The 10,545-nt window shown below is 33.9% G+C and overlaps 2 protein-coding genes across 3 annotated transcripts; both read right to left on the bottom strand.

Moving 5' to 3' along the window:
• Positions 1–1,536: 1,536 nt before the first annotated feature.
• LOC120205551 lies at positions 1,537–2,381 on the bottom strand. The gene has a single exon (XM_039205400.1). The coding sequence runs from the start codon at positions 2,067–2,069 to the stop codon at positions 1,596–1,598; it is 474 nt and encodes a 157-aa protein (XP_039061331.1). The 5' UTR covers positions 2,070–2,381; the 3' UTR covers positions 1,537–1,595.
• A 3,002-nt stretch (positions 2,382–5,383) lies between these two features.
• On the bottom strand, positions 5,384–9,607 carry LOC120205547 (receptor-like serine/threonine-protein kinase ALE2). Of its 2 annotated transcripts, XM_039205398.1 has the most exons (9): positions 9,211–9,607; positions 8,155–8,592; positions 7,616–7,987; positions 7,187–7,399; positions 6,642–7,013; positions 6,268–6,511; positions 6,040–6,187; positions 5,571–5,963; positions 5,384–5,534 (listed from the first exon to the last, which is right to left on the bottom strand). In XM_039205398.1, exons 1-8 carry the CDS (start codon positions 9,239–9,241, stop codon positions 5,586–5,588), a joined length of 2,196 nt encoding a protein of 731 aa, XP_039061329.1. In that variant the 5' UTR covers positions 9,242–9,607; the 3' UTR covers positions 5,384–5,534; positions 5,571–5,585. The 2 variants fall into 2 exon arrangements, with proteins under 2 accessions (XP_039061329.1, XP_039061328.1); XM_039205397.1 differs by lacking the exon at positions 5,384–5,534 and having other exon boundaries at positions 5,541–5,963.
• Positions 9,608–10,545: the final 938 nt, after the last annotated feature.

The raw sequence follows: 10,545 nt of genomic DNA on the forward strand, positions 1-10,545 counted from the left end.
TCACCCACGAGGTTCACGCTAGGGTGCATTGCTCGATAGCTTTTTTTTTTTTTTCCTTTCTTTCTTGTTTTTGGGCCCTTTTAACTTTCTTCATAATGGATACTTGGAATACATGGGCTGCGAGAACTTGCACTTATGAGCATTTATTGAACTTTCGAGAGTTCGATGAATTTTTCGAATAGGTTTTGATTCGATTCGATTTTGAACTTAATTGAACCTCCCCTTTCGTGAATCAGTTTCCATGGCCAAACTGCCAAAGTTCAAACGGTCGACTATATGGTCAAGGAGCAGACTGCCATAGCCGAATAATCAGTCAATTACAACGATCGACCATCAACCAAAGGAATTTAAGGGATTGAGTATTTTAGGTTTTAGGGATTATGGATTTGGAAATTTTGGGTTTTGAGATGATAATAAGGGTTATGATCGACCAGTGAGTGGTCGGTCGTCAATGGATAGATGGTAAGAGATGACCGACGATTGAAGTAAACGAAGTAAAGGTGGCTAGAATAAGAGATTCAAGAAGTTTAGGGTTTTTTTTATATTTTAAGAAAATTGGGGTTTTTTTTCAAAATAAAATATTTTAATTTTTTAAAAAAAGATTTTCAAAATATCATATTGTGACACATGTCACTTAACGATTTTTTTAACGGCATTGGAACCGAGACACCTGAAATAGTAATGTTTGTACGTTAGGCACCGGATGAGTCAAAAAATAGTTTAGACACCTATTCATGAAACACGATATAATTTAGGCACTTATTTTGTTATTAAGCCGATAATAAATGTTTTTTTTAAATAGTGAAATTATCTATGTTAATTTGTCCTATTCGAATATTTTTTTTACTATCAAAATGATTAATTTAATCTATTTACCTATTCGATTATTTTTTTACTATCAAAATGATTAATTTAATCTATTTAAAAATAAATGGACTAATTTGAGTGGATCTGTATAATAGATGGACTAATTATTTAATAACAAAGGGAATAATTTGAACATATCTACTATATTAGAGTGACATGATAATTATTAAAATGATTAAATAAATAATTTAATTTATCAAAATTGTTTCGAATTAACAATAATTCTAAATATCATTTCGTAAAAAAAATTTGTTGGCCTCTTTATTTCTAAGGTTTTATCTTAATTAATCTGGATATGCATCATACATCTGACTTTGATGGATGAGTCTCCAATATTAACTTAAATCTAAATTAAATTAAAAATATATACATTCTTTTATAAAAAAAATAAAAATATCTTTAAACTTGAAAATAAAATGCAGTAAATAAAATTAAAAAGATAACATATTTTGCCCATTAATAATTAAATTCCTACTGCGCATTCATAATCACACAGTACACGTTAGAATAAATTAAATTAAATTAAAAATATATACATTCTTTTATAAAAAAAATAAAAATATCTTTAAACTTGAAAATAAAATGCAGTAAATAAAATTAAAAAGATAACATATTTTGCCCATTAATAATTAAATTCATACTGACGCATTCAATAATCACACAGTACACGTTAGAATTATTTTGTTTATTTTTATTTTACCTAGACTTTTAGTGGGCGTTTCGTTCGACTAAAATTTGACCAAATCGGAAACAATGGTAAGGGTGATTTGAAGCAGTCTCTCAAGCTCCGTTTCCATGTCCCTCATCGGCGACGTGATGCGCATTTGCTGGTTTCCATCGAGACAGGTAGCCACGCTGGTCAGGCTGGAACTCAGCTTGATCGCGGCCTCGTTGGTGTTGCATTTGTCGAGAGCTTGGAGCGCAAGGTCGTTGTCGTCGGGGATGTCTTGGTAGTTTTCCAGGCACGTGGACATGGCCTCTTTCAGGCTCGCCGACGATTTCGGATCATCCATGAACCTGGTGGCCGTGTCGATCGCTTGCTTTGACATGTCGGTCGACACTTGAATCCCCACCTTCGCGATGCTCAGGGGCTCGATCGTGATGCTTCTGTTTACGAACGGGGAGATGAGTTTCATGCAATCGACGGGCAGCTTGATGGCTCCGCAGATTATGTCCAGCCCGGGTGGATTGCTAGCGGGCATTGGATTAACAAACGAGAACTGCTCGGACGGGCCCGATGCCGGTTCGATTGGCGAATTATCGCTACTTCCGTATGGTGATTCGGGTGATTCTTCGCCGGCGTCTGGTGAATTGGGGTTTGTAATTGTACTCTCATTCGCGCAACGGGCGTCGACGAACCTGCGGCCGGTGTCGATGAAGCGGCGTCCGGTGCTGCCGGTGAGCTGTTATGAGGCCTGATAGAAGAAGAGCTTTGCAAGATATAGAAGATGGAGATGATGAGGACGAAGTCTTTGATCTCCATCTTCCCTTTGAAGTGAATACTTCGAATATCTTGCGAGAGACGAAGGGGTCAGTGCTTTACGTGCCTTTTAGCATTCTCCATCATAACAAACGCAACCCTAAATTTCAGCCAAACCACTCCTTCAATTATTGTTTGAGATTTTATAAGAACTAAAATTTCCTACTTTCCTTCTTTTCAGATTATTTTTTTTAAAAAAATTAAAATTTAATCTTATATTAACATGATAATGGAGTGTTCCAAATATACCCTATCTGGTTAATCCCCTCACCGATTCGTTAAAAAATATCGGATATTTATATTGAAAATATTCGTTTTTTGGGTCGGGTACCCAACCTGCTAAATTTTTAGTTTCCGTGTCAGAGCTTAACCGGGTACCCTCCGACCCGATACTTGATTTATTGTATATGTAATTTAATTTTTTTTATTTTATATTAATTTTTTATTTATAATTCTCAAATTATTTTACTCTAACATTTTAAATTCCTAATTTCTTAAATTTTACCGTCATACCATTCTAAATTCTTAATTTCATAATTATTTCACATTATCATTCTAAATTATTTTTTAAAATATTTATTTCAACTTATAAACCTTTGAAATTTATTTATTTTTAATAAATTTTCTTTCAGTTATATAATTTAAATTTTTAAACTTTATAGGTGAATTATTATATATATATATATATATATATATATATATTTAAATTTTATATATTTTTATATTTTTTAAAAATAATATAATTTAAAAAAATAAAAAAAAATTATGAATCAAGTACTCGTGATCCGAAAATTCGGGTACTCGAGATTTATAGGTACTCGAATGTACCAAGATATGGGTCCACATTTTTATACCAAAAATTTCAGGTACCCGATATTAGGAATACCAAAAATTACGGGTACCTAGTTTTGAACACCCATGCATGATATGCAATCATTATTATCTTATAAATAAAATCAATATATTGCTAATCTCTTTCTCCTGGACCTTTCCATAATTTTGATTCACAAGAAAATACTTTAACATTGTTGATCATATCATATAAAAAATTAAAATCTTGAGTCTTAAAAGGGAAGTTTTAGGTGATTTGGATGAATTTATTAAAATATTTAACGACCTAATAAGTAAAATTTAAAGGCTTAATGAATAAATTAAAAGTCATTATAATTAACAAAACATAAAAAGAATAAAAGTAAAATGACTAAATAAATAGTTTATTTTTTTACACATATATCCTAATTTGTTTGATATATGATTTTTTTGAATTATTGATCAATATTTTAAGGTTAAGACTATGATTAAGTGGTAACAACTCGTAGTATTTTTAAAGACTGTATACGAATATATAAAGATAAAAACATTATTATAAAAGTGGTTTAATATTTTAGCAACGGATTGGTTCAAGTGGTAAGTAGTTTGATATCGTTTAAGAAATGTCTCATGTTTGAGTCATTGTATGCAGAAAATTCATATCGAAAGACTCACCCGTCAAAACTAGGTGTACGATTCAAAATTTAACGTGTTTAGAATATAAATATTAATTTTGATTCGTTTTAGTATTTAAATTTTTAAAGTTTTTCAAACTATACATAGCATTTATTACCTCGCCATTAAAAACTTAACACGATTAGTACCTGAACTATCAGTTTTGGTATGTTTTAGTACCTAAAATTTCAATATTCTTTTCAAAACTTAACGTTAAATTTTAAACGTGGGTATTCAAATGAAATAAAAACTAAACTTTATGTATAATTGTGAAAAAAATTGAAAATTTAGATAATAAAACTGATCAAAACAAATAATCTAAGTACTAAACAAGTAAATTATCCTAAAAATTGAAACTAGAAAGGAGGAAATCATATAAAATTGGTTAAAATTTAATACATTTAAAGATAAAAAAATTTAAGGTTTAATATAAAAATAAATGTATAAATTATACTTAAAATTTATTTTTGGTGGCTAATTTTTTTGTTAAAAATATGTGTCTAATGTTTTCTCTGTTGCACTTCTAGTTTTAGATGTCTACCGTTTTAAAAAACCGTTAAATGACTTACGTTCAGATTTTTTAAAAAAATTTTATTTAAAAAATAAAAAATATAAATATAACACGTGCCACTTAACATTTTTTAACGATATCCACCTAAAAGTTAATAAAAAACAATAAGCACCTATTTTTAACAAAAAAAATTCTTTAAACACCAAAAATTAATTTTGAGTATAGTTTAAGTCCTTATTTTTCTATTAAACTTAAATTTAATAATAATATTCATAATGTATGCAGAGGTGTTTGATCGTTAATTGTTTTAAATTTAAAATTTTTAAAGTGTATATATTATTTTATAAATTATAATTACCTCAAATTAATAAAAATAAATTAAATACAACGCAATAGGAAAAAAGGTGAATATGACAGGTAAATAAAATTAAAAGATAATATATTTTGCTCATTAATAATGATATTCATACTGACGCATACATAATCACCGAAAGTCTAATCTTGAGGCTTATATTCTTGGATATATTTTAGAGGTCACTGTCTTTTAAAAAAATTAATGTGAATGTGGTCATGTATTATTTTTTTTCTCTTAATGTGATCCTCAAATCTAGAAAGTAAATTTAATGTGATCATTTGATCAACGTTTTTTGTCGTTGATCGTAACTGTGCTAATGTGACAGTTTACTGTACTGATGTGACAGTCTACAGTCTTGACATGATAGTTCATGTTGGTTGATAGTATGGCAGATGACATGATAGATAAGCTAAATTTGTAACTCAAACATGACAGATGAACTGTCATGTCAGCACCTTGAACTGCCATGTCAGCACCTTGAAATGCCATGCCAGCATCGTAACAGTCAATGACGAAAAATGTTGAGCAAAGAGCCACATTGAGAGAAAAAATAATACGATGGCAACACTGATTTTTTTTAAAAGTATAGGGACATCTAATATATTTTTTCCTAAATTAAAGTAAAGTGAAAAAATAAAATAAATATTTTTGGTGACCAACAAATTAAACCCTTGAATGTCCAATGAGAAAAAAACAATTATGCATATGTACAAAATTTCATCCACCATCGAGTGGGGGGGTGAATTTAACCATGGTACAACAACAAATAGGGACAAGAAGAACCCATTCTCCCCATCTATAGAGATCACAAAAATCTGCAACACTTCCAGTTTGAACTCCATTTTCTACCGAGAAATTTTCTCACTGTTATATCCGGTCGAAGGTGTTCATCGACCTTCATGGAGATCTTCGGAGGGAACTGCCGTCCTTGAGATGTTGTCATTGTCGAAAGCACTTAGGCCAGAGTAAGGACCCGAGGAGAACATTGATGATGTCTCATCAGACTCGAAAGTAGTAGAGGACTGCCTCTGGTTGGGTCGGTTGTTCGAAACGGTTAACAGGGAATCCTGATATTCAGTAACACGCTGCACCATTTTTAAAGACTGTACTACTTCCCCCATTGTTGGCCTTTGGCTAGCCTCTGGAGCAACGCAAGCAGCTGCAATTGTGCAAACTCGTACGAAATCCTCCTTCAGGTACTTCCCTCCAAGCTTTGGATCAGCTAGCTCCTCCAACCGATCCTTGTCTCTTAGGATTGGTCTCGCCTGAAAGCGGAACAACTAACTTGTAAAAGTTATCAAGCAACTCGAGTGATTCATAACAGTCAGACTTATTACTCACCCATGTGACCAGGTTCTCCTGTCCTGATGGTTGCGACATATCTACAGGTGTCTTCCCGGTAAGTAACTCAAGAAGTACGACTCCGTAGCTGTAAACATCACTTTTTACCAGTAGATGTCCGGTCATAGCATACTCAGGAGCAACATACCTATAAATCAATCCCATTTCTAACTTGGTGTCAATTGAAACAAGAGAGCGATATTTACAAGAGTGGTGCATGAAACTAACCCAAATGTTCCCATGACACGAGTAGACAGGTAATTTGTTCTGCCTTCCGGTGCTTGTTTGGCAAGGCCGAAATCAGCAACTTTAGCGTGAAAGTTTTTCTCGAGTAATATATTGGATGCTTTGAAATCTCTATGGATAACACATGGCTGTGAGTCCTCATGCAGGTATGCTAGTCCTCTTGCAGCATCCAGAGCAATCTTCATTCTGGTGTCCCAGTCCAGAGGACAAGTTACTCCCAAGGGGCCTGAAGCAAAACGGGATCGAAGACAGTTCCACATATTAAAAGCCACTCAAGCAAAAAAAAAAAAAAAAAAAAAAAGGATAACATCATTTAATGAGCTGCCAAGTGGTTCAAGTTTAGAGAGGCAAATTACCGTGGAGCCAGGCTTCTAAGCTTCCATTTGGAACAAGCTCATAACAAAGCAGGTTTTGCGAAGAGTCACGACTGCTATAGTAACCTACAAGTTTCACAAGATTACGATGATGCAATCTGCTAAGCATCTCAACTTCAACTAAAAACTCTCTGTTTCCTTGAGGCCCTCCACTGATAAGCCTTTTAATAGCTACAGCTGTCCCATCAGTTAAAACACCCTTGAAAACTCTGCCGAATCCACCCTCCCCTAGTGTGCTCGCGGGTGCAAAGTTGTTTGTTGCTTCTTTAAGTTCTTCATATTGTAGAAACCGAGTGCTGCTTGGGTGGGGAAGATACCCTGCTTGTGCAACCGCATCCGCAGTCTTTGGTTTTACTGCAAGAAAAAGAAAAACCTAAGCACTCTGCAAGATTGAATTAAAACCAGAAATGCAAAATCAATCAGCATTCTTGTTTACAAGGTTTCACAAGACGTGCAAAATCACACAACTTAAGCTTTAGTTTTTAGCTAACCAAAAAGAAAATCATAGTCATTGTGGTTAAACATACCAGGTTCTTGAGGAGATGCTTTTGCCTTTCCCCCACGGAATGCACAGGAACAAATTATAAGCACGGATATTATAGCAAAAACCAGCAAGCCAGCAGAAATACCGAAGACAAGAGTCAAATCCGAATGTTTCCCCTTGTTTGAAGGGCTTGGTAATGTAGAATTGGAGGATTTATGTGCTGGTGCAGCTACAGGTTCAGAAACCACAACGGGAGCTGTAAACAAGATGCTGAGCTTTGTCAGGACAAATAAAAGAAGATAACATCATCCCTTGTATACATGTTTATAAATAAGTATAATTAAAGTGAAATAAAATAAAACTATTGAGTTTTCAAGAAGCCATTCTGTATAAAAACTAACTTCAACCCAGAAAAACATAGCATTCGAAAGCCACTAGATACGAGAAGAGCTGAAGTCATATCATAATTTACCTGGGGAAGGCGCTGGAGCCTCAAACCATGTAAAATTAAGGACTTCGAAATCTCCAACTACATTTGGGTCAAAACGAACCCTATGCATCACAAGTGAAGAGTTTATTTTAGATGCATCATGGGCAGAGAAACTGATCCCTGTGTGTGGAGTAATATCCATGGAGATATTTAATCTTGATAAACTGATGGAATAAAAATTTGTAATGTCAATTTGAGAAGGCAACAACTGAAGCTGAGAAGCTAGCTCGGCTAGAAAAACACGCCAATTTGGGTTTTGGGAGACATTTAAAAGGAGAAGGTCAAGCTTTATGGGATACACGCAATGGCAACTATGACTCCCTCGTTGTAAAATTGAATTTGGTTTGCAACAATCTGTCCAATTGCGAAAATACCATGTAAGCATCTCATACACAGTATGAGTTAGCAAATTAAGAAGCTCTTCGCATAGAAGTAATATAAATGAAGTTGACTTTTAAATGTAATAAAAACATAAAAAAAGGAAGAATACAGTTTAAAAAATGTTTAAGAAAATATGTTACCAGACACTTCAGGAGACAATGGTGGTTGAGCCAAACCAGTAGGAATTTCCCCAGGGCGGATCTGTGTAGGGGAAATATTTGGCAAGTCTGTACCATGAGGCACTGAGGCACTCTTCTTCATCAATGGTTTTGACAGGCGCGAGCTGGTAGGAGGGTGACGGGAAGTTATAAACAGACCATTAAGAGGTGGTTGGGCTGGTACTATAAGTGTTGGTGCACTATGTGGTGAAAAATATCTTTGGCGAGATCTATGAATCAATGGCAGATTGGAAGGAAGGGGAAGACCAGAAACAGCTAGTGCACCCTTGTGTGCTCTAACGGGTGATTCTGCAGGTGCTTGAAGTAGATTATTCGAAAAATCAGCACCGGCGACCAAAATAGCACAACTCACAACTGCTACGACTTTCACAAAAAATGAACAGCTATTTCCCAATGCTCCTGTTAATTTAACATAGTAAGAATAAAACTCAATCACAGAAGGAGAAAAAGCTACAACAATGATAAAAAATAAATCAATGTCAAAATCGCAATCGTGACAGACAGTACAAGATTGTAAATCAAATACACCGAAATGCAAGCATACCTTTTCACTGCGAAGATAATCAACTGTTTCTTTCATAAACATATGCAGCTAAAATCTTCTACTGCTAGTTTTTGTGAAGAGAGTCAACATGATTCTTTCTCTCTTGATCTTAAAAGGCTCTTATTTTTCTCCAAATTTATCCAAAACGCAGTCTCTTATCAATTTCATTCAAGTAATAAGTTTCGAGCTAAACCTAAATGAGTGCATTATATGAGTCAATTGAAATCTTTCCTTTTATATCTTTGGTCCCAAATTGTGCAACAAAAAACGGATTCTTTTCAAATCGAAATTTATATCTGAACAGAGCTTAATTCAAATCTTCAGCTAAAAATAATGAAAAATGAGGATTAAGCCTTGTTCTAAGTTATCATTTTTCTTTTATTTTCAACCAACCAAATTTGGAAACCAGAGTATAGTTAAATTTCTACACAGTGAAGACAAGCAAAATCAAAATAATCCGGAAGATCTATTACCACTGGGATTTGGAATAACAAAAGCTGACATCGCCGACGCCGTTGATCCTAAACGGAGACAAAGCCAGATCTGGAGATAATTTCCCAACAAACAAACAACGAGATCACAGTTTCAAGTGAGCATAAGGCCTCCAAACACATAAAAAAGTAAGAAGAAGAAGACTACAATAACGAACTCATTTGCGAATTGCAACAGCCAAGTGAGGACCCAACGGTGAAGATAACATCACGGGAACCAAAACTCGCACGCAATGACTCGGAGTCAAAATTGCCGTCACTGAGTTCCCGAGTCAAAGAACTTCAGCTTGAAAAAGGAGGAGCAAACTCGAGTCCCCCAAACATTGAGAAACGGAGAAGAAGGAAGTTGATTGTTAATACCGTTGGCTTGGCTTTCTCTTCTCTTAGTTAATTAATCTCAGTAGCAGAAAAGGTTTTGGCTTTGGGGTTTGGTCTTCATTTGTTTATTATTTTTATCTTTGCCTTTTTCGATAGTCTAAATCTACAGTTCCTTTACTTTAAGGCCGACGTTCGCGGTAACGATCAAATGACATAACGGTAGAGAAAACCCGTCACCACCTCAACAGATACGATAAAAAGATATAAGAGGTCCGCATTTTTTTATTAAAAATTAATCTAACTCTTACATTATTTTGATTAATATTTTGTTGTTATTGGATGTTAGCTGACGTAATAGTTTATAGTATTGATGTGGCAGTTCACGATATTAATTTGACAATTTAAGGTTGTTGATGACATGTCAGGTAACATGATAGATGAACTAAATTGATAATTCAAACATATACTGTCATGTCAGTATCGTAGACTGTCACGTCAGCACCCACGGGACAGACACATATTTTGTGTTGGGGGAGCGAACTTGAACTTATAATTTTCAGAGGTGAACTTAAACTTATAAAATTCTAGGAGCGAAATCATATTTTCAATATAAAATACATAAAAAAATCTGAAATGTATGATAATTTTAAAATTTTAGAAGGGGGCGACCGTCCCCACCTAGATTTATCCCTGAGCACCGTGAACTGTCACATTAGTACTGTAACGTTCAAACAATAAAAAACCTGGTCAAATGGTCAAAGGATCCAATTGAGTTTGTTTTTTTGAGTTAAAAGACTATATTAAGAGAAAAAATTAATATAAGTGCCGCATTAATATTTTTAAAAATACAGGGACTTTTGATGTATTTTCGCGAAGTTAATCTTTAAGTGTTAACATCAGTCACATTAAGGAATTTCGTAATTTTAATCTGATTAATTATTTTATTCTATTTTACTAATATTTTTATTTTCGTGTAAAAATAATGAACAACTGTCGAAA

This window comes from Hibiscus syriacus, unplaced genomic scaffold (genome assembly GCF_006381635.1).
Source record: "Hibiscus syriacus cultivar Baekdansim isolate YM2019G1 unplaced genomic scaffold, ASM638163v2 tig00012523_pilon, whole genome shotgun sequence".
Taxonomy (NCBI): Eukaryota; Viridiplantae; Streptophyta; class Magnoliopsida; order Malvales; family Malvaceae; genus Hibiscus; species Hibiscus syriacus.